The 24,651-nt window shown below is 43.9% G+C and overlaps 4 protein-coding genes across 44 annotated transcripts in view; all 4 read left to right on the top strand.

The window, feature by feature from the left end:
* Positions 1–6,270, top strand: part of LOC114864376 (protocadherin beta-16-like) — a 50,445-nt gene extending 44,175 nt beyond the window's left edge. Inside the window, exon 2 of the mRNA XM_041072706.2 lies at positions 6,103–6,270. Within this exon, the coding sequence (XP_040928640.2) occupies positions 6,103–6,270 (168 nt within the window). The remainder of the gene's footprint in view (positions 1–6,102) is intronic.
* LOC114864326 (protocadherin gamma-A11-like) overlaps positions 1–24,651 on the top strand; it is a 265,898-nt gene that overhangs the window by 191,400 nt on the left and 49,847 nt on the right. For 2 of the 41 annotated variants that reach the window (XM_029165116.3, XM_029165131.3), the window contains exon 1: positions 7,054–9,435. The exons of 32 other annotated variants lie outside the window; for them this stretch is intronic. In XM_029165116.3, coding sequence (XP_029020949.1) covers positions 7,054–9,435 — 2,382 coding nt within the window. Of the gene's footprint in view, positions 1–3,550; positions 6,103–7,053; positions 9,436–9,461; positions 12,580–12,634; positions 15,534–19,105; positions 21,491–21,552; positions 24,648–24,651 lie in introns of those variants that run through there. 7 more of the 41 variants (XM_041072701.2, XM_041072703.2, XM_029165113.3 and 4 more) reach the window with 6 other exon arrangements.
* LOC129604698 (protocadherin beta-16-like) lies at positions 15–3,357 on the top strand. The gene has a single exon (XM_055512232.1). It carries the CDS (start codon positions 558–560, stop codon positions 3,030–3,032), a length of 2,475 nt encoding a protein of 824 aa, XP_055368207.1. The 5' UTR covers positions 15–557; the 3' UTR covers positions 3,033–3,357.
* Positions 15,801–18,552, top strand: LOC114864362 (protocadherin gamma-A11-like). The gene has a single exon (XM_029165197.3). The coding sequence runs from the start codon at positions 16,138–16,140 to the stop codon at positions 18,550–18,552; it is 2,415 nt and encodes an 804-aa protein (XP_029021030.1). The 5' UTR covers positions 15,801–16,137.

Below are 24,651 nucleotides of genomic sequence, written 5' to 3' on the forward strand. Positions count from 1 at the left end.
AGTTGTTAAACTGATTTAACAATTATACATATTTTTACATTGTTATTTCAATCTGAACAAAACGTTATAACATAAACTGTTTTAACTTTACAAAGGTGAGATCACTTTGCCTGCATACATTCTTGTTCATACTTCATTGTTGTTTCCTTTATTCTGATCGTCTACCACAATATTTATTTTTGTTGTTAAGCCGTTCTCCTTGATTATTTATAGAAATTAATTGTGGTTCAGTCGTGTGAAATTTAACAAATTACTACAACAAAGTACATATTACTTGAATAGAGTAATTACCCTGTATATTTACCTTCTGTTATTCCAAAGCTTTTCTCGCTGAATTTCTGTAGTTTAATTTTATGGACTCTTAGGGCCGCTGTTGACCACTGTGTTGCTGAATGAGAGCAGGATTGCAGCAGCACCTCCCATGTAACCTCCATATTATAAAGACAGAACACGAAAGGCAGCGATCTAAGCATTGTGTTTGTGGAGCACTGTTGGAAGCTTTGGTGAGATTTTTGACGTGAGGAGATCGGTTCTTGTCACTGTTTTGTTTGCCTTTGATGCTGGAATACAAGCCAAATCTTTTGGGGATATTATTATTTAGGAAATACTGGAAAGAAATCATGGATGGAACAATGAGTGGGCAAGTACTGTTGTTTGTCTGCCTGCTTGCGCTCGATTTAGCGTCTGCTCAGATCAGTTATTCTATTCCAGAGGAAATGCCAAAAGGATCTTTAGTTGGTAACATTGCACAAGATTTAGGATTAGAAATCAAACGTTTGGTTTCAGGCAAAGCTAAAATCTACACGAGAAACAGCGAAGAATACGTCGAGCTGAACAGAGACAGAGGAGTCCTTATTGTCAAAGAGAGGATCGACAGGGAGGCACTGTGCGCAGAGACGGCTCTTTGTGCTCTACACTTCCAGATCATTTTAGAGAATCCCATAGAGTTTTATAGCGTAACAGTCCAGATCACAGATATTAATGACAACGCACCAACGTTTGAAAAAAGCGAAATGAAGTTCAAAATCAGCGAATCTGCAGTCACCGGAGCTAAATTTGTGCTGGAAAGGGCGGTGGATTTGGACGTTGGAATTAATAATGTCCACGGATACGATTTGAAACCTTCGCATTATTTTGCTTTAAATGTGCAAAATAACGCTGATGGAAATAAGAACGTAGAGATGGTGTTACAGAAACCTCTGGATAGAGAGAAACAGGAGCAGATATCTCTTGTGTTGACGGCTGTAGATGGAGGAGAACCGCAGATGTCAGGGACGATGCTGATTCTCATCACAGTTTTAGACGTGAACGATAACGCTCCTGTTTTTACACAGGCCACATACAAAGCTACAGTCACTGAGAATTCAGCTAAGGGCACAGTTGTAGCTACAGTCACAGCCACCGACGCAGACCACGGCTCGAACGGAAAAATAACCTATTCAATGACCAACACGTTAGACAGCGTCAGAAAATTATTTCGAGTAGATGAAGAGAAAGGAGAGATTTCACTAATTGGACATATTGACTTTGAAAAGTCGAAACATTATCAAATTAATTTACTTGCAAGTGATGATGGAGGACTCACTGATTCGTGCAAGTTAATTGTAGATGTTCAAGATATAAATGACAACAAACCTGAAATCAGCATAATGTCAAAGTCAAACGTGATTTCAGAGGACGCTAAAATCAGCACAGTTGTTACAATAATAAATATCGATGACCTAGATTCTGGAGAAAACGGAAATGTGAAATGCTTTGTGAACGAAAATATACCATTTGTTTTAGAAAGACCAACAAATAACTTTTATAGGTTAGTCACAGACAGTGAATTAGACAGAGAGGGAGCCTCAGAGTATAACATCACAGTGACGTGTTCTGATGAGGGAGTCCCCTCCCTCTCCAGCAGCGTCACTCTCACTTTACAGATCTCTGACGTCAACGACAACGCGCCTGTCTTTGAGAGGAGCTCATATGAGGCCTACATAGTAGAAAACAACACACCAGGTCTCTCTATATTCACAGTCAAAGCCACAGACGCTGACTGGAACCAGAATGCTCGTGTTTCTTACATCCTGGAGGACTCCTCTGTGAACGGAGTGCCAGTCTCCTCATATGTGTCAGTTAGTGCTGATGGTGGAGTCATCCACGCAGTTCGCTCCTTTGACTACGAGCATATCAAAGACTTCCAGTTCCGCGTCAAAGCTCAGGATGGAGGTTCTCCTCCACTCAGCAGTAACGTGACGGTGAAAATCCTGATCCAGGACCAGAACGACAACCCTCCTCAGGTTCTGTACCCAGTCCAGACTGGGGGCTCTATGGTGGCTGAGATGGTGCCTCGTTCAGCAGATGTGGGCTATCTGGTGACTAAAGTGGTGGCTGTGGATGTGGACTCTGGACAGAACGCCTGGCTCTCCTATAAACTGCAGAAAGCCACAGACAGGGCGCTGTTTGAAGTGGGCTTACAGAATGGAGAAATCAGAACCATCCGCCAAGTGACTGATAAAGACGCAGTCAAGCAGAGGCTGAGTGTTATAGTGGAGGACAACGGGCAGCCCTCTCGTTCAGCTACAGTCATTGTTAACGTGGCGGTGGCGGACAGCTTCCCTGAAGTGCTGTCGGAGTTCACGGACTTTACACACGACAAGGAGTACAATGACAACCTGACTTTTTACTTAGTGCTGGCTCTGGCTGTAGTTTCCTTCCTGTTCATCACGTGTTTAGTGGTCATCATATCAGTCAAAGTGTACAGGTGGAGACAGTCTCGCATCCTGTATCACTCCAACCTGCCTGTGATTCCATATTATCCACCACGTTACTCAGACACTTTGGGGACAGGGACTCTCCAACACGTGTACAACTACGAGGTGTGCAGGACCACTGACTCCAGAAAGAGTGACTGTAAGTTCGGCAGAGCCGGTAGTCAGAACGTGCTGATCATGGAGCCCGGTTCAACGGGGACGATGCAGAGGATGCAGAGTGAAAAGAGCATCTTGGACGAACCAGACTCTCCTCTAGAGGTTAGAAACATTTAACAATTGCACAATTTACCTAATTTGAATCCTGGTCAAATTACTAAGTAAACAGTGGCTGTATTTTGAGCTTCCAAATCTTCAAAAACGAAATCCAGTGTCAAATTACAACCTTTAGGTCAGCACCATGGACAGCGGCAATTTACACAACTGATGCTGTACTACAAGTATGCTGTTTTCTTTGCATTTTTGCTCCACGTTTAAATTATCTACCGTTATTAGAGCTCACATTTTGTTGGGTGCATTGAAATCCACAGTATATAATTTTTCCTTTTTTTATTTATACATTTTAGGGGGGGAATTACATCTAGCACAACATTTGTTACAAAATTACTTGGCTTCACTAGTGTCAGATTGAAGAAAAGCTTTTTTTTCTGACATCAGTTGCTGTAATTTATATTTTCAACTCAAAGGGTCGCTGTTGACAAGCGTGTCGTGGAATAGCTGGATGTTTTTTTCTGTCTGTGTTCTGCCTCTTCTTGTGACTACGTTAGACATATTCGGAGGACGGCAGAAAAATAATCTACTCCCGCACGGAATACTGCGACTAAACGTTTCCACTGAACACAATATGTTGTTTTGTTTGTGACTGCGAGGATTGTGGACGGTATTTTTCCCCGCGGATATATTTTATTGGGAATGGTTCTGTGGTAATATTGGCAAAAAAGGAACTACGTCGGACAGAACAATGAGACGGCAAGTACTGTTGTTTCTCTCGGTCGTGTCTCTCGACTACGTGCTGAGCCAGGTCACCTATTCTATTCCAGAAGAAATGGCCAAAGGCTCTGTCGTTGGTAACATAGCGCATGATTTAGGTTTAGATCTTAAAAGGCTGAAATCAGGCAAGGCCCGCGTCTACACGGGAGGCAGTGCAGAATACGTGGGGCTGAACAGAGAAAGGGGAGTCCTCCTCATCCAGGAGAGAATAGACAGAGAGACCTTATGTGGAGAGACGACGCCTTGTGCGCTGCATTTTCAGTTAATCCTCGACAATCCAATGGAATTGTTTCGTGTTACAGTGGAAATTACGGATATAAACGATAATACTCCAGTTTTTAGAAATGCAGAGAAACGTTTTGAAATTAGCGAGTCTGCAGTGATTGGATCGAAATTTATTCTAGAAAAAGCAATTGATTCCGACATTGGGATGAATGGATTGCAACACTACTCGCTGACTCCAACTGACAACTTTGTATTGAAACTAGACAACCAGGCAGACGGAAGTAAAAAGGTGGAAATGGTTCTGCAAAAGCCATTAGACCGCGAAAGGCAGGCGTTGATTTCTCTGTTGTTAACTGCTAAAGATGGAGGAGCGCCACCGATGTCAGGGACAATGCAGATATTCGTTACTGTGTTGGATGCGAACGACAACGCACCTACATTCATAAAGTCTCTGTATAGAGCAAAAATATTAGAAAATTCTCCAAAAGGCACCAGCGTAACCACTGTGAGTGCAACCGATAAGGACATTGGCTCCAACGGAGAAGTTTCATATATGATAGCAAGCAGCAAGCACTTTTTATCTGAAATATTTCAAATCAATTCCAAAACTGGGGAAATAATATTAATAGGTGAAATTGATTATGAAAAAGCAAATGTTTATCAAATGGATATTGAAGTTGTAGACAGTGGTGGTCTCTCTGATTCGACTAAAGTAGTTGTTGATGTTGTGGATATAAATGACAATAAGCCTCACATAAACATTGTTTCCAAATCAGAAGCAGTGATAGAAGACGCTCCCTCAAACACTGTCATAGCTATGTTGAGTATAAATGATCCTGATTCAGAAAGTAACGGAAAGGTAGGCTGTAGTATAGACAATGATATTCCATTTAAAATACAAACTACCTTAAATGGATTTTATACCTTGGTAACAGAGGTCGCATTAGACAGAGAGGGAGCCTCAGAGTATAACATCACAGTGACGTGCTCTGATGAGGGAGTCCCCTCCCTCTCCAGCAGCGTCACTCTCACTTTACAGATCTCTGACGTCAACGACAACGCGCCTGTCTTTGAGAGGAGCTCATATGAGGCCTACATAGTAGAAAACAACACACCAGGTCTCTCTATATTCACAGTCAAAGCCACAGACGCTGACTGGAACCAGAATGCTCGTGTCTCTTACATCCTGGAGGACTCCTCTGTGAACGGAGTGCCAGTCTCCTCATATGTGTCAGTTAGTGCTGATGGTGGAGTCATCCACGCAGTTCGCTCCTTTGACTACGAGCAGATCAAAGACTTCCAGTTCCGCGTCAAAGCTCAGGATGGAGGTTCTCCTCCACTCAGCAGTAACGTGACGGTGAAAATCCTGATCCAGGACCAGAACGACAACCCTCCTCAGGTTCTGTACCCAGTCCAGACTGGGGGCTCTATGGTGGCTGAGATGGTGCCTCGTTCAGCAGATGTGGGCTATCTGGTGACTAAAGTGGTGGCTGTGGATGTGGACTCTGGACAGAACGCCTGGCTCTCCTATAAACTGCAGAAAGCCACAGACAGGGCGCTGTTTGAAGTGGGCTTACAGAATGGAGAAATCAGAACCATCCGCCAAGTGACTGATAAAGATGCAGTCAAGCAGAGGCTGAGTGTTATAGTGGAGGACAACGGGCAGCCCTCTCGTTCAGCTACAGTCATTGTTAACGTGGCGGTGGCGGACAGCTTCCCTGAAGTGCTGTCGGAGTTCACGGACTTTACACACGACAAGGAGTACAATGACAACCTGACTTTTTACTTAGTGCTGGCTCTGGCTGTAGTTTCCTTCCTGTTCATCACGTGTTTAGTGGTCATCATATCAGTCAAAGTGTACAGGTGGAGACAGTCTCGCATCCTGTATCACTCCAACCTGCCTGTGATTCCATATTATCCACCACGTTACTCAGACACTTTGGGGACAGGGACTCTCCAACACGTGTACAACTACGAGGTGTGCAGGACCACTGACTCCAGAAAGAGTGACTGTAAGTTCGGCAGAGCCGGTAGTCAGAACGTGCTGATCATGGAGCCCGGTTCAACGGGGACGATGCAGAGGATGCAGAGTGAAAAGAGCATCTTGGACGAACCAGACTCTCCTCTAGAGGTGAGCCTATTTATGTCTTTATTGGCAGCGATTGGTCAGCACCATGGACAGAGGTACAAATTGTTTTTTTTTTTGTCTTTTTCTTTCAGCTATGTTTTAGAAAACAACGTCATGGTTCAATGGTTCAACCCATATTGTTTATTATTGTTTGCAATTGTATCCATCTAAAGCAATTCTTTTCTAAATGGTGGAGTGGCAACAATAGATTGAACAACAAAACATATTAGTCATTCACTCAAGTTCTTTGTTTGACAGCATTTAAACGTCTGTCTGTCTGTCTGTCTGTCTGTCTGTCTGTCTGTCTGTCTGTCTGTCTGTCTGTCTGTCTGTCTGTCTGTCTGTCTGTCTGTCTGTCTGTCTGTCTGTCTGTCTGTCTGTCTGTCTGTCTGTCTTTACGTGTAAAACTATGCATATAGTTTGGGACTGAAGCAATATTGAAATTTTCCCGGTTTTAAAAAGCTTGTCAGTTTTGCTTGTAAGTAGACTGTAGTCTCATTTCCTTCGCATTCTTTCATAATGGAATGTACTTATTGCATTTTTTAAAGATTCAAGTACCAACACTGTAATGCGAATAAGCTTTTTTTCTTTATTCGTTTCTTTTGACACATCCTCTCGGTTCATTTTTATCTTTATTTCATTGTTCGCAGTATCTCATTTGCTCCAGAGCTTTTTGTAGTTCGTCATTGTGTACTCGTAGGGCCGCTGTTGGCCAGTGTGTTAATGCTTGACAGCAGAGTTTAAAGACCAACCTCCACCAGTATTACACTACCAGAGAGAAAGAGAGACAGACGGTGTTAAACATCGGTGTTGACGGAAATAAAGCTTGTGGAATATTTTAATTTCTTGTCGGGATTTTGGAATACATCGTATTTTGTCTTAAAACGGATTTCCAATTTCTGTGGAATATAGTTGATCCTTTTAAATTTTACGAGGATACTGTCGGACAGAACAATGAAACGGCAAGTAGCGTTTTTCCTGGTTCTTTATTTCCGTTCAGTGCTCGGCCAAGCCAGCTACTCCGTTCCCGAGGAACTGCCCAGAGGCTCCTTAGTCGGAAATATTGCACAGGATTTGGGATTGGATGTAAAACGATTGAAATCGGGCAAAGCTCGCATCTATACAGGCGACAGCGCGGGTTACATCGAGCTGAATAAAGAGCGAGGGGCCCTCCTCATCAAAGACGGAATAGACAGAGAAGCCGTTTGCAGACAGACAACGCCTTGTGCGTTACATTTCCAAATCATTTTAGAGAACCCCATGGAGTTTTATAGCATCACAGTTGAGATTACAGACATAAATGACAATCCTCCCACGTTTGAAAAGAATGAAGTCAGCTTTAAGATTAGCGAATCTGCTGTGATTGGGGCAAAATTTGCGTTAGACAGAGCAATAGACCTTGATGTAGGAAAAAACGGTCTTCAAAAATATGAGCTTAAACCTACCGATAATTTCATACTGAACCGTGAAAGTCAAGCTGATGGAACCGAAAAGGTTGAAATGGTTTTACAAAAGCCGCTCGATCGAGAAAACGACGAGTCCATATCTTTAGTATTGACAGCATTTGATGGAGGAGAACCACAAATGTCGGGGACAATAAGAATTTTCATCACGGTCTTAGATGCAAATGATAATGCTCCTGTTTTTACACAGTCTACCTACACAGCTACTGTTTTCGAAAACGCACAAGAAGGGAGCGTTATCACCAGCGTCACTGCTTCAGACGCAGATTACGGAACGAATGGTAAAATAACATATTCCATTACAAACAGTTTAGATCAGGCTCATGTGCTGTTTCAAATAAATGAAGACACTGGGGAAATTCAACTGACTGGAAAAATTGACTATGAAAGTGCAAAAAATTATCACATTAATATACGAGCAAGTGACGAAGGTGGACTTACGGATTCATGTAAAGTCAAAGTTGAAGTGATTGACACGAACGACAACAACCCCACAATTAATATAATGTCGAAGTCCAACGTAATATCTGAAAACTCCGCACCAAACACAGTTGTAGCGATGATGAACGTTCAAGACCCAGATTCAAACGATAATGGGAAGGTTCGTTGTTTTATAAATGATAACACCCCTCTGACAATAATGTCAGCATCAAACAACTTTTATAGTTTAGTCACAGACAGTGAACTAGACAGAGAGACAGCTTCAGAGTATAACATCACAGTGACGTGTTCTGATGAGGGAGTTCCCTCCCTCTCCAGCAGCGTCACTCTCACTTTACAGATCTCTGACGTCAACGACAACGCGCCTGTCTTTGAGAGGAGCTCATATGAGGCCTACATAGTAGAAAACAACACACCAGGTCTCTCTATATTCACAGTCAAAGCCACAGACGCTGACTGGAACCAGAATGCTCGTGTTTCTTACATCCTGGAGGACTCCTCTGTGAACGGAGTGCCAGTCTCCTCATATGTGTCAGTTAGTGCTGATGGTGGAGTCATCCACGCAGTTCGCTCCTTTGACTACGAGCAGATCAAAGACTTCCAGTTCCGCGTCAAAGCTCAGGATGGAGGTTCTCCTCCACTCAGCAGTAACGTGACGGTGAAAATCCTGATCCAGGACCAGAACGACAACCCTCCTCAGGTTCTGTACCCAGTCCAGACTGGGGGCTCTATGGTGGCTGAGATGGTGCCTCGTTCAGCAGATGTGGGCTATCTGGTGACTAAAGTGGTGGCTGTGGATGTGGACTCTGGACAGAACGCCTGGCTCTCCTATAAACTGCAGAAAGCCACAGACAGGGCGCTGTTTGAAGTGGGCTTACAGAATGGAGAAATCAGAACCATCCGCCAAGTGACTGATAAAGACGCAGTCAAGCAGAGGCTGAGTGTTATAGTGGAGGACAACGGGCAGCCCTCTCGTTCAGCTACAGTCATTGTTAACGTGGCGGTGGCGGACAGCTTCCCTGAAGTGCTGTCGGAGTTCACGGACTTTACACACGACAAGGAGTACAATGACAACCTGACTTTTTACTTAGTGCTGGCTCTGGCTGTGGTTTCCTTCCTGTTCATCACGTGTTTAGTGGTCATCATATCAGTCAAAGTGTACAGGTGGAGACAGTCTCGCATCCTGTATCACTCCAACCTGCCTGTGATTCCATATTATCCACCACGTTACTCAGACACTTTGGGGACAGGGACTCTCCAACACGTGTACAACTACGAGGTGTGCAGGACCACTGACTCCAGAAAGAGTGACTGTAAGTTCGGCAGAGCCGGTAGTCAGAACGTGCTGATCATGGAGCCCGGTTCAACGGGGACGATGCAGAGGATGCAGAGTGAAAAGAGCATCCTGGACGAACCAGACTCTCCTTTAGAGGTGAGCTTTTTACATTAGTTTTACTTTGATTTGAAATAATTTATACGTTTTATTGGCCGCGACGCGTGATTCGTCAGCACCATGGACAGAGATACGACTTGTATTCTAATAGTAATTAATAATGTAACCTTGTCAAACCAGGCTCTCCTTAGACTGACTTTAACTGACGCCTTAAAAATTTAAAATATTTTTTTTAATTAGCTGTTTTATTTGATATTTATATATATTATACAGTTTTCGTTTTTTAAATCATTTTTGTTTTCTAAAATAACACTTGGAAATTAAGAAACGTGTGGCTGTTTTTTTTTTTTTTATTCACAGTAAGTCATTTTAATGTTTTACACTTTTCTCTTAATCTCCTGATCACATTTCCAATAATTCATGATAAAAAGCAGGTATGACATAATTCTGCACTTGGGCGGTTGTTACAATGGGAACAATATTAATGTTCGTAGCAATAACAGGATCATGGACATTCTTATTCCAAACGTTTGCTGTTTGTTGTACTGAACAGAAAGGGCCGCTGTTGGCCAGAGAGTGGCAGTCTTTCTTGGGGCTGAACTGAACCTCCTCTTTAGACTGTGCCACTGTAGACAATAAAACCGTCACAAGCCGCCTGCCTCCTTTAAAAGGCGAGCTGCTCACTAACACGAAAGGCTACTATTTGTTTAACATTGCTTACATCAAATCTGGCATTTTAACTCTTTTTTTATGGATTACACTGCTATCATTTGGATACTGGAATAGCACGACAGAACAATGAGACGGCAAGTACTGTTGTTCATCTGGGTTCTTTCTGTTCACTCGACGCTGGGACAGGTCAGCTATTCCATTCCCGAGGAAATGGAGAAAGGCTCCTTGGTCTGTAACGTCGCGCAGGATTTAGGATTAGACCTTAAACGGCTCAAACTGGGTAGAGCCCGTGTTCATTCGGGAGAAAATGGAGAGTATATCGAGTTGAACAGAGAACGGGGTGTCCTGCTCGTTAAAGAAAGAATAGACAGAGAGGATCTGTGTGGAGAAACGACGCCCTGTGCTTTACATTTGCAGTTGATTCTCGAAAATCCGATGGAATTGTATCGAATAACAATAGAACTCACAGATATAAACGACAACGCTCCCAGTTTTGCATCAAGAGAGAAACGCGTTGAAATTAGCGAGTCGGCTGTTATTGGATCTAAATTTGTACTGGATAAAGCGGTTGACGCTGACATTGGTGAAAACGGTCTGCAAACATATACGCTCAGTCCGACGAACAATTTTGCGTTGAAACTAGAGAGTCAAGCAGACGGCAGTAAAAAGGTAGAGATGGTTCTGCAGAAGCCGCTAGATCGAGAGAACCAGGACAAAATATCACTGTTATTAACAGCTGTTGACGGCGGAAAGCCTCGAATGTCAGGCACGATGCAGATCATTGTTAACGTTTTAGATGCTAACGACAATGCGCCGGTTTTTACTAAGTCGGTTTACAAAGCAACAATAACAGAGAATTCACCGCGAGGAACGAGTGTTATAACAGTGAGTGCGTCAGACAAAGATGCGGCATCGTATGGAGAAATATCATATTCAATATCAAACAGCAACCGTCGTTTATCTGAATTGTTTCAGATCGACAGAAAAACTGGAGAGGTTGTTCTAGTTGGTGAAATAGATTATGAAAAGGCAAAGCTTTTCCAAATAGACATAGAAGCCACAGATAACGGAGGACTTTCCGATTCCAGTAAAATATTAATAGATGTCAATGATGTCAACGACAACAGCCCTCAATTGAAAATACTTTCTAAATCAGACAGCATTTTGGAAGATTCTCCGGAGAGTACTGTAATTGCTATGCTGAGTGTAAATGACCCTGACTCCGAAAAAAATGGAGAAGTGAAGTGTAAAATTATTGATGATATTCCTTTTAAAATACTAAAAACAATGAACGGGTTTTATAGTTTAGTTACAGAAATGGAGCTAGATAGAGAGGATGCGTATCAATATAACATCACAGTGACCTGCTCTGATGAGGGAGTTCCCTCCCTCTCCAGCAGCGTCACTCTCACTTTACAGATCTCTGACGTCAACGACAACGCGCCTGTCTTTGAGAGGAGCTCATATGAGGCCTACATAGTAGAAAACAACACACCAGGTCTCTCTATATTCACAGTCAAAGCCACAGACGCTGACTGGAACCAGAATGCTCGTGTCTCTTACATCCTGGAGGACTCCTCTGTGAACGGAGTGCCAGTCTCCTCATATGTGTCAGTTAGTGCTGATGGTGGAGTCATCCACGCAGTTCGCTCCTTTGACTACGAGCAGATCAAAGACTTCCAGTTCCGCGTCAAAGCTCAGGATGGAGGTTCTCCTCCACTCAGCAGTAACGTGACGGTGAAAATCCTGATCCAGGACCAGAACGACAACCCTCCTCAGGTTCTGTACCCAGTCCAGACTGGGGGCTCTATGGTGGCTGAGATGGTGCCTCGTTCAGCAGATGTGGGCTATCTGGTGACTAAAGTGGTGGCTGTGGATGTGGACTCTGGACAGAACGCCTGGCTCTCCTATAAACTGCAGAAAGCCACAGACAGGGCGCTGTTTGAAGTGGGCTTACAGAATGGAGAAATCAGAACCATCCGCCAAGTGACTGATAAAGACGCAGTCAAGCAGAGGCTGAGTGTTATAGTGGAGGACAACGGGCAGCCCTCTCGTTCAGCTACAGTCATTGTTAACGTGGCGGTGGCGGACAGCTTCCCTGAAGTGCTGTCGGAGTTCACGGACTTTACACACGACAAGGAGTACAATGACAACCTGACTTTTTACTTAGTGCTGGCTCTGGCTGTGGTTTCCTTCCTGTTCATCACGTGTTTAGTGGTCATCATATCAGTCAAAGTGTACAGGTGGAGACAGTCTCGCATCCTGTATCACTCCAACCTGCCTGTGATTCCATATTATCCACCACGTTACTCAGACACTTTGGGGACAGGGACTCTCCAACACGTGTACAACTACGAGGTGTGCAGGACCACTGACTCCAGAAAGAGTGACTGTAAGTTCGGCAGAGCCGGTAGTCAGAACGTGCTGATCATGGAGCCCGGTTCAACGGGGACGATGCAGAGGATGCAGAGTGAAAAGAGCATCCTGGACGAGCCAGACTCTCCTCTAGAGGTTAGAACTGTTAAAATATATAATCCATTCTTTGAATATGTACACTTACCTGTCATGATGTTTCCCATTTTTTTTAAATAGATTTTTTTTATTCGAACCTAGAGACCCAGGTTACATAAATATTTTGTATTTCTACTATGGTTGTTAAAGAATATAATTTAATAACATTTTTAATCAATATAATTTTTTTTTGTAAAGCACAAGACAGCATTTTTATTTTCAAAAGTGCAATAACTCATTAGATGTTTTTTAATTCTTCGTTCCCCTTTACTTTGTCATATGCCGGGGTTTATCGTGCAGTATTACAGTTTGAACTCTTAGGGACGCTGGAGTCCAACATGTTTCTCTGTAAGAGTGTGTCGTCAACGGTGCCTCCCCATGTTTTACATTAGTCTCCTACACGGAGCAGACGCGAGTGGAGCACGATCCAAACAAATATCTCGCTGGGATTCTTTCCTTCTTCATGAGGAATATGTTCTGACTCTCGGCTTGTTTGTGGAAAATTGCTCGACGTTTTTTTTAACATGGGATATGTTATGTTTGCCTTTCACTTATTATCGATGAGAACAATGAGACGGCAAGTACTGTTTTTCATCTCCCTTATTCTCGCCGGCGCTGTGTTCGGGCAGGTCAGCTACTCTGTTAACGAGGAGATGCCGGTGGGATCCGTAGTCGGAAACGTAGCAGAAGATTTGGGTTTAGATGTGGAGAAGCTACAATCACGTAAAGCCCGTGTGTATTTTAGTGACAGCACAGAATACATCGAGCTGAATAAAGCCAGAGGAGTCCTCCTAGTCAAAGAGAGAATAGACAGAGAGGCGATCTGCGGTCAGACAATGCCGTGCGCTTTACACTTTCAGATCATATTGGAGACGCCAATTGAATTTTATAGAATTGTGGTTGAAATTGTGGATGTAAACGATAATCCACCTTCTTTTGAAAAAGGCGACGTCAAATTTAAAATCAGTGAATCTGCAATCATCGGGTCCAAATTTGATTTGGAAGCAGCCGTGGATTTAGACGTGGGCATTAATGGTCTCCAAACCTATCGACTAGATCCGACCGACCATTTTGCTCTTAAAATACATAATCAAGCAGACGGTTCCAGGAACGTTGAGATGGTTTTAAAACAGCCCCTTGACAGAGAGAAAAACGAGCATCTGTCTCTTGTTCTGACGGCCGTAGATGGAGGAGAACCACGGATGTCTGGGACAATGCAGATTCTCATAACGGTGCTTGATGTAAATGATAACGCTCCCGTTTTCACAAAGCCCGAATATAAAACGGCTGTTGCAGAAAATTCACCCAAAGGGACGTTAGTCACAACAGTTAGAGCATCAGATGCCGATCATGGATCCAACAGTAGAATAAAATATTCGATCAGAAACACTTTAGGTAATGTTAGACATCTGTTTGACGTAAACGAGCTTACTGGAGAGATCACATTAATCGGAAATGTTGACTACGAAAAGTCAAAGAATTATCTAATAAATTTACGCGCAAGTGACGACGGAGGATTGACAGACACGTGCAAAGTAATAGTTGATATTATAGATGTAAATGATAATAGTCCACAGATAAATGTAATGTCAAAAACAAATGTGATAACGGAAGATATTCAGATAAATACTGTGGTCACAATAATTAATATTCAGGACTCAGACGATGGTGACAATGGAAAAGTCAAATGCACAGTAAATGAAAACATTCCATTCGTATTAAAATCTACTGAAAATAATTTCTATAGTTTAATAACAGACAGTGAATTAGACAGAGAGAGAGCCTCAGAGTATAACATCACAGTGACGTGTTCTGATGAGGGAGTTCCCTCCCTCTCCAGCAGCGTCACTCTCACTTTACAGATCTCTGACGTCAATGACAACGCGCCTGTCTTTGAGAGGAGCTCATATGAGGCCTACATAGTAGAAAACAACACACCAGGTCTCTCTATATTCACAGTCAAAGCCACAGACGCTGACTGGAACCAGAATGCTCGTGTCTCTTACATCCTGGAGGACTCCTCTGTGAACGGAGTGCCAGTCTCCTCATATGTGTCAGTTAGTGCTGATGGTGGAGTCATCCACGCAGTTCGCTCCTTTGACTACGAGCAGATCAAAGACTTCCAGTTCCGCGTCAAAGCTCAGGATGGAGGTTCTCCTCCACTCAGCAGTAACGTGACGGTGAAAATCCTGATCCAGGACCAGAACGACAACCCTCCTCAGGTTCTGTACCCAGTCCAGACTGGGGGCTCTATGGTGGCTGAGATGGTGCCTCGTTCAGCAGATGTGGGCTATCTGGTGACTAAAGTGGTGGCTGTGGATGTGGACTCTGGACAGAACGCCTGGCTCTCCTATAAACTGCAGAAAGCCACAGACAGGGCGCTGTTTGAAGTGGGCTTACAGAATGGAGAAATCAGAACCATCCGCCAAGTGACTGATAAAGACGCAGTCAAGCAGAGGCTGAGTGTTATAGTGGAGGACAACGGGCAGCCCTCTCGTTCAGCTACAGTCATTGTTAACGTGGCGGTGGCGGACAGCTTCCCTGAAGTGCTGTCGGAGTTCACGGACTTTACACACGACAAGGAGTACAATGACAACCTGACTTTTTACTTAGTGCTGGCTCTGGCTGTAGTTTCCTTCCTGTTCATCACGTGTTTAGTGGTCATCATATCAGTCAAAGTGTACAGGTGGAGACAGTCTCGCATCCTGTATCACTCCAACCTGCCTGTGATTCCATATTATCCACCACGTTACTCAGACACTTTGGGGACAGGGACTCTCCAACACGTGTACAACTACGAGGTGTGCAGGACCACTGACTCCAGAAAGAGTGACTGTAAGTTCGGCAGAGCCGGTAGTCAGAACGTGCTGATCATGGAGCCCGGTTCAACGGGGACGATGCAGAGGATGCAGAGTGAGAAGAGCATCCTGGACGAACCAGACTCTCCTATAGAGGTTAGAATTACATAATTTCGATGAAGTAATTACATATATTTTTTTTTACTCTGTGTTCAAGCCAAGGTATAATTTCAGTACCATGGAGAGCAACCGATCACATTTTCTTCTCTTTTGTCTTACACATGTTTTTTTTTAGTTTTAAATGTTCTTTTTATTATATCCAAGTACAAATGTCTTACTCATTTTTATATTAGGAACACGATATACGCTATAATCAAGAATAAATATACGTGTATTCAATAGCACTTTGACACAGCATCAATTTTCGTTTATCCAATGACTGAAAATTTGTTCATTATGCAGGTAAAAACAAAGTGGTTTTGTTTAAATCGTGTAGTTTCAGAATGTGAACTCGGTGGGCCGCTGTTGACCAGCGTCTTGTCATTTTTAGCGATATTTATGCCAGAACTTCCCCTGCCTCCTCATACGGGAGAAGGACACGGAAACGCGGCACATGTAGTCGTCAGTGGATAAAACGCGAGGAACGAGAATTCTACCTGGATTAATACTATTTGCATTTTTGTGGACCTGGTTGTGGTTTGATCGTATCAGTAGCGCTGCTAGTAAAAGGAGGGGGAACACGTTGTCTGAATCGACGGTGATGCCAGGCAGAACAATGGGACGGCAAGTACTGTTGTTTTTATCAGCCCTGTGCCTCAGTCGTGTCCTCGGCCAAGTCAGCTACACTATTCCAGAGGAAATGGCCAAAGGCTCTTTGGTCGGTAACATAGCTCAGGACTTAGGTTTGGATGTTAAACGGCTACAAGCCCGAAAGGCTCGCATTCACACCGGCGATAGTACAGAATACATCCAGCTGAGTAGGGAAAATGGGCTCCTCGTTATCAAAGACAAAATAGACCGTGAAGCTCTCTGTGGCCAGACGACGCCTTGCGCTCTACATTTTCAGATCGCTTTAGAAAGCCCAATAGAAATATTCCCCGTCACAATAGAAATCACAGACATCAATGACAATGCTCCGACCTTCCAGAAGGACGAGAAGAAAATAGAAATCAGCGAATCCGCAGTTATTGGCTCCAAGTTCGTGCTAGAAAAAGCAATAGATCCTGACATCGGACTGAACGGTCTTCAGACGTATACGCTGAAGCCCAGTGATCATTTTAAGATCAGATTACACAGTCAATCCGACGGCGTTAAAAAGGTAGAGATGATTTTACAGAAGCCTTTAGACAGAGAGAAAGAGGAGTTTGTGTCGCTCCTGCTGACGGCTGTAGATGGAGGAGAGCCGCAGAGATCTGGGACAATGCAAATTCATATCACTGTTTTGGATGCTAATGATAATTCTCCTGTTTTTTCAAAAAGCATCTACAAAGCAAGTGTCAAGGAAAATTCACTGACGGGAACAGTAATTACAAAAGTCAGTGCCTCTGATGCGGACAAAGGCTCGAATGGCGAGGTTAGCTACATAATCAGTAACAGCATCTTGGGCACAACACAATTATTCCGCATTACGGAGGACGGGGATCTTGTTTTAAATGGACCTATTGATTACGAAAAAGCTCGAAATTATGAAATTGATATAGAGGCAGTGGACAGAGGTGGTCTCTCTGATTCAAGTAAAGTTATAATTGATGTCGGTGATGTTAATGACAATGTCCCTGTTATAAATATGATTTCATCGTCCAATTCAGTGATTGAAGACGCTATTTCTAACACGGTAGTAGCTGTAATGAGTGTAAATGATCCTGATTCGGAAGAAAATGGGAGGGTTCGGTGTGTGATTGGCAGAAACATTCCGTTTGAAATTAAATCTACATCGAGTAACTTTTATAGTATCGTTACTGACGACGATTTAGACAGAGAGGGAGCCTCAGAGTATAACATCACAGTGACCTGCTCTGATGAGGGAGTTCCCTCCCTCTCCAGCAGCGTCACTCTCACTTTACAGATCTCTGACGTCAACGACAACGCGCCTGTCTTTGAGAGGAGCTCATATGAGGCCTACATAGTAGAAAACAACACACCAGGTCTCTCTATATTCACAGTCAAAGCCACAGACGCTGACTGGAACCAGAATGCTCGTGTTTCTTACATCCTGGAGGACTCCTCTGTGAACGGAGTGCCAGTCTCCTCATATGTGTCAGTTAGTGCTGATGGTGGAGTCATCCACGCAGTTCGCTCCTTTGACTACGAGCAGATCAAAGACTTCCAGTTCCGCGTCAAAGCTCAGGATGGAGGTTCTCCTCCGCTCAGCAGTAACGTGACGGTGAAAATCCTGATCCAGGACCAGAACGACAACCCTCCTCAGGTTCTGTACCCAGTCCAGACTGGGGGCTCTATGGTGGCTGAGATGGTGCCTCGTTCAGCAGATGTGGGCTATCTGGTGACTAAAGTGGTGGCTGTGGATGTGGACTCTGGACAGAACGCCTGGCTCTCCTATAAACTGCAGAAAGCCACAGACAGGGCGCTGTTTGAAGTGGGCTTACAGAATGGAGAAATCAGAACCATCCGCCAAGTGACTGATAAAGACGCAGTCAAGCAGAGGCTGAGTGTTATAGTGGAGGACAACGGGCAGCCCTCTCGTTCAGCTACAGTCATTGTTAACGTGGCGGTGGCGGACAGCTTCCCTGAAGTGCTGTCGGAGTTCACGGACTTTACACACGACAAGGAGTACAATGACAACCTGACTTTTTACTTAGTGCTGGCTCTGGCTGTAGTTTCCTTCCTGTTCATCACGTGTTTAGTGGTCATCATATCAGTCAAAGTGTACAGGTGGAGACAGTCTCGCATCCTGTATCACTCCAACCTGCCTGTGATTCCATATTATCCACCACGTTACTCAGACACTTTGGGGACAGGGACTCTCCAACACGTGTACAACTACGAGGTGTGCAGGACCACTGACTCCAGAAAGAGTGACTGTAAGTTCGGCAGAGCCGGTAGTCAGAACGTGCTGATCATGGAGCCCGGTTCAACAGGGACGATGCAGAGGATGCAGAGTGAAAAGAGCATCTTGGACGAACCAGACTCTCCTCTAGAGGTTAGCAAAGTAGCATAACATCTGAATACCCTGCCTCTCTACAATTAACTAACGAACCTATTCATAAATTTAGTAGAAGTTGTGGTTTAGTGCTTTTTTCAGTACCTTGGACAGCATGTCGTGACACTAGGGTCAATCGCAATAACAGAAAACGTATTTATTATGTTTATTTATTTATTTATTTTTTACCTTTTTTATATGTTAATATACAAGCGCAGTGTCTTATTCTTTAATTCTACCTCCTTTTACTGTTTCCTGCTCCCTATAATCCGCTTCTTACCACACACTGTTTGTAGTTGTACAAACTGGACTCAATGGGCCGCTGTTGCCTTGTCTGTTGCATTTATGGATTTAAAGCAGTAGCCCCTCGTCATGTCGACGTTTCAGAGAGAAAGCATCGCCTCAGTCCGCATTGTCCTCGGTGGAGTAAACGGAACATAGGACGAGGAAGCACTAATATGATTTTACGCTACACTTCAGGACTATTCTTCTGTCACATTTAAGACCTTTTTCACATTCTTGACGTTTTTGGCGCGTTTGATGTTTCCTATTGCCGACACATTTTCAAACAATGCAACGGCAAGTACTTGTTCTTATTTTGTTCCTCTCTCTGAGTTCAGTCTTCGGACAGGTTAGTTATTCCATTCCGGAGGAAATGGCGAAGGGTTCTTTGGTTGGTAATGTTGCTCAGGACTTGGGCTTGGATATTAAACGGTTGAAGCTGGGAAACGCTCATGTTTATTCTGGTGATAGCGGACACTACATCGAGCTGAACAGGGACAGAGGCGTTCTTCTTATCAAAGACAGAATAGACAGAGAGGCGTTGTGCGGCGACACAACGCCGTGCGCTGTGCATTTCCAGATTGTCTTAGAAAATCCGATGGAGTTTTATAGTGTAACCGTTGAAATTACAGACATAAACGATAATGCGCCATCATTTGAAAAAAGCGAAATTAAATTTAGAATAAGCGAATCTGCAGCTGTTGGGGCCAAATTTGACTTAGAAAGAGCAGTTGACGTGGATGTAGACAAAAACGGTCTTCAGAAGTACATCCTTAATCCAACCGACAATTTTTCGCTAAAATTACATAATCAGGCGGATGGTAGTAAAAATGTGGAAATGTTTTTACAAAAACCTCTGGACAGAGAGAAAAATGAATTTATTTCGCTGACGTTGACGGCTGCAGACGGTGGAGAACCGCAAATGTCAGGAACAATGCAAATCCTTATCACGGTGTTAGATGCGAATGACAACGCGCCTGTTTTTACACAGCCAATATACAAAGGCACTGTAGCTGAAAATGCAGCAGAAGGCACCATCGTGGCGACTGTTACTGCTTCAGATGCTGATGATGGTTTGAACGGGAAAATAACGTATTCGATCACAAATACCTTAGATGACGTCAGACATCTATTCAAAGTAAACGAAGACACTGGTGAGGTTAGGCTGATTGGAAAATTAGATTATGAAAAGAAAAAACGTTTTCAGATTAATGTCCGCGCAGTGGATAATGGCGGATTGACTGACTCTTGTAAAGTAATAGTGGATGTGATTGATATAAATGACAACGAGCCGATGATTAAAATCATGTCTAAATCTACTGTTATATCAGAGAGTGCAAACCCCAACACTGTGGTTACAATGATTAATATACAAGATCCAGATTCTGGTGAAAATGGTAAAGTTCAGTGTTTTATAAATGATAATTTTCCGTTCTCATTAAAATCGACATCTAATAATTTCTACAGACTATTGACAGACAATGATTTGGACAGAGAGAGAGCCTCAGAGTATAACATCACAGTGACGTGCTCTGATGAGGGAGTTCCCTCCCTCTCCAGCAGCGTCACTCTCACTTTACAGATCTCTGACGTCAACGACAACGCGCCTGTCTTTGAGAGGAGCTCATATGAGGCCTACATAGTAGAAAACAACACACCAGGTCTCTCTATATTCACAGTCAAAGCCACAGACGCTGACTGGAACCAGAATGCTCGTGTTTCTTACATCCTGGAGGACTCCTCTGTGAACGGAGTGCCAGTCTCCTCATATGTGTCAGTTAGTGCTGATGGTGGAGTCATCCACGCAGTTCGCTCCTTTGACTACGAGCAGATCAAAGACTTCCAGTTCCGCCTCAAAGCTCAGGATGGAGGTTCTCCCCCACTCAGCAGTAACGTGACGGTGAAAATCCTGATCCAGGACCAGAACGACAACCCTCCTCAGGTTCTGTACCCAGTCCAGACTGGGGGCTCTATGGTGGCTGAGATGGTGCCTCGTTCAGCAGATGTGGGCTATCTGGTGACTAAAGTGGTGGCTGTGGATGTGGACTCTGGACAGAACGCCTGGCTCTCCTATAAACTGCAGAAAGCCACAGACAGGGCGCTGTTTGAAGTGGGCTTACAGAATGGAGAAATCAGAACCATCCGCCAAGTGACTGATAAAGACGCAGTCAAGCAGAGGCTGAGTGTTATAGTGGAGGACAACGGGCAGCCCTCTCGTTCAGCTACAGTCATTGTTAACGTGGCGGTGGCGGACAGCTTCCCTGAAGTGCTGTCGGAGTTCACGGACTTTACACACGACAAGGAGTACAATGACAACCTGACTTTTTACTTAGTGCTGGCTCTGGCTGTGGTTTCCTTCCTGTTCATCACGTGTTTAGTGGTCATCATATCAGTCAAAGTGTACAGGTGGAGACAGTCTCGCATCCTGTATCACTCCAACCTGCCTGTGATTCCATATTATCCACCACGTTACTCAGACACTTTGGGGACAGGGACTCTCCAACACGTGTACAACTACGAGGTGTGCAGGACCACTGACTCCAGAAAGAGTGACTGTAAGTTCGGCAGAGCCGGTAGTCAGAACGTGCTGATCATGGAGCCCAGTTCAACAGGGACGATGCAGAGGATGCAGAGTGAAAAGAGCATCCTGGACGAACCAGACTCTCCTCTAGAGGTTGGTTTTTTGGGTTTTATTCGTTTGTAAATAGTTTGAATTTGTTTTTTTATACTATTCTGTCATTTTCTTAGTCCTCTAAAATCAGCACCTTGGACAGAGATATTATTTATTGTTCATTTATGACACTCATTATATATATGTATTTATTTTATATATATATATATTTTCTATAGGAACTAAATATCTAAGTCACAGAATTCATATATATCTATATATTTTTTTAATTTACCAACATAGATAATTTTACTGTGAAACCACTGTTAATCTTCAACGCCACTTTCAAATGTCGTTTTAAAAAATTATACTTTATATCATGTTTTTTTCAACTTCACAAAAATGCCGGCCACATGTTCTTGCTTTAGCCTGTTATGCAACATCCCTTTTTACATTATCGCACAGGCTTTAATGTTTTGCCAAGACCGTCTTACCATTTCCACTTTGGAGGCTGCTATGACGTAATTTTCTGTAATTTTAATTTTAGACTCAGAGAGACGCTGTTGACCACTGTGTAGCAGTTTTACGACTGAAATAGTACCTCCCATCATCCCTCTCTGTTTGAGGTACTGTAGATGAGAGACAGAGTGAACGGATAAAGCACGAAGGGACGATCGAAGGAATTTTAAATACTCCACTAACACATTGGAGCTTTTTTATCTTTCGTCTCTCAGCGGATTTAAACCCCTTTCTGACAACGGAATTTTCATAAAGATTTTCAAACGGGACTTAAACACTTACAATACGGAGCAGGGAGGCGGTGTCTGATAAAACAATGAGACGGCAAGTACTGTTGTTTTTCTCGGTTCTCCTGCTCAGCACGGCGCTCGGACAGGTCAGCTACTCCATCCCCGAAGAAATGACAAAAGGTTCCTTCATTGGGAACATTGCTCAGGATTTAGGCTTAGATGTGAAAAGGCTGGTGTCCGGCAAGGCTCGCGTCTTTACACGAGACAGTACAGCTTACGTGGAGCTGAACAGAGAAAAGGGGCTGCTTCTTCTCAGAGAAACTGTAGACAGAGAGTCGCTTTGTGCAGAAATGACTCCCTGCGCTTTACACTTTCAGATTTTATTAGAAAATCCGATGGAATTCTATAGCATCACTGTCGAAATTACTGATATAAATGATAACCCGCCGATGTTCACCAACCGCGTTGTTCATTTTAACATCAGCGAATCTATGCATACTGGCACTACGTTCACATTAGACAGGGCCACCGACCTGGACGTGGGCGAAAATGGACTAAAAACGTATATTTTGACACCGTCTGACACATTTTCGCTAAGAATAAATAATCAAGACGATGGTAACAAAAATGTCGAGATGGTTTTAAACGTACCGCTGGACAGAGAGAAAAACGATCGTCTGTCGTTAGTTCTTACAGCGCTCGACGGAGGAGAGCCGCAGATGACAGGAACAATGCAGATCCACGTCGCTGTGTTAGACGCTAATGATAACGCTCCTGTTTTTACGCAGTCTGTCTATAAAGCATCAATTAAGGAAAATGCGCCTGTAGGAACAGTGGTAGTGAGAGTGACTGCTACAGATGCAGATCACGGATCTCATAGCAGAATAACTTACTCAGTTTCAGATATAAAAGACCAAGCCCGTGGAATGTTTGACATAAATAAGGAGAGTGGAGAAGTCATTTTGACTGGTAAAGTGGATTATGAAAAGTCCAAAAGATTCCAGATTAATATTCGTGCTACTGATGATGGTGGCCTGACTGGATCTTGTAAAGTGATAATTGATGTATTAGATGTGAATGACAACCACCCCGATATCCACATTATGTCTAAGTCAAACGTCATATCCGAAGATTCAAAACCCAATACTGTAGTGACTATGATAAGTGTAGAAGATGCAGACTCAGGAGATAATGGAAAAGTACGCTGCTACATTAATGATAATAGTAATTTCATGTTGCAGACAACATCAGAAAAATTCTATAATTTAGTCACAGACAGTGAATTAGACCGAGAGAGAGCCTCAGAGTATAACATCACAGTGACGTGTTCTGATGAGGGAGTCCCCTCCCTCTCCAGCAGCGTCACTCTCACTTTACAGATCTCTGACGTCAACGACAACGCGCCTGTCTTTGAGAGGAGCTCATATGAGGCCTACATAGTAGAAAACAACACACCAGGTCTCTCTATATTCACAGTCAAAGCCACAGACGCTGACTGGAACCAGAATGCTCGTGTCTCTTACATCCTGGAGGACTCCTCTGTGAACGGAGTGCCAGTCTCCTCATATGTGTCAGTTAGTGCTGATGGTGGAGTCATCCACGCAGTTCGCTCCTTTGACTACGAGCAGATCAAAGACTTCCAGTTCCGCGTCAAAGCTCAGGATGGAGGTTCTCCTCCACTCAGCAGTAACGTGACGGTGAAAATCCTGATCCAGGACCAGAACGACAACCCTCCTCAGGTTCTGTACCCAGTCCAGACTGGGGGCTCTATGGTGGCTGAGATGGTGCCTCGTTCAGCAGATGTGGGCTATCTGGTGACTAAAGTGGTGGCTGTGGATGTGGACTCTGGACAGAACGCCTGGCTCTCCTATAAACTGCAGAAAGCCACAGACAGGGCGCTGTTTGAAGTGGGCTTACAGAATGGAGAAATCAGAACCATCCGCCAAGTGACTGATAAAGACGCAGTCAAGCAGAGGCTGAGTGTTATAGTGGAGGACAACGGGCAGCCCTCTCGTTCAGCTACAGTCATTGTTAACGTGGCGGTGGCGGACAGCTTCCCTGAAGTGCTGTCGGAGTTCACGGACTTTACACACGACAAGGAGTACAATGACAACCTGACTTTTTACTTAGTGCTGGCTCTGGCTGTGGTTTCCTTCCTGTTCATCACGTGTTTAGTGGTCATCATATCAGTCAAAGTGTACAGGTGGAGACAGTCTCGCATCCTGTATCACTCCAACCTGCCTGTGATTCCATATTATCCACCACGTTACTCAGACACTTTGGGGACAGGGACTCTCCAACACGTGTACAACTACGAGGTGTGCAGGACCACTGACTCCAGAAAGAGTGACTGTAAGTTCGGCAGAGCCGGTAGTCAGAACGTGCTGATCATGGAGCCCGGTTCAACGGGGACGATGCAGAGGATGCAGAGTGAAAAGAGCATCTTGGACGAACCAGACTCTCCGCTAGAGGTTA

This window comes from Betta splendens, chromosome 10 (genome assembly GCF_900634795.4).
Source record: "Betta splendens chromosome 10, fBetSpl5.4, whole genome shotgun sequence".
Lineage (NCBI taxonomy): Eukaryota > Metazoa > Chordata > Actinopteri > Anabantiformes > Osphronemidae > Betta > Betta splendens.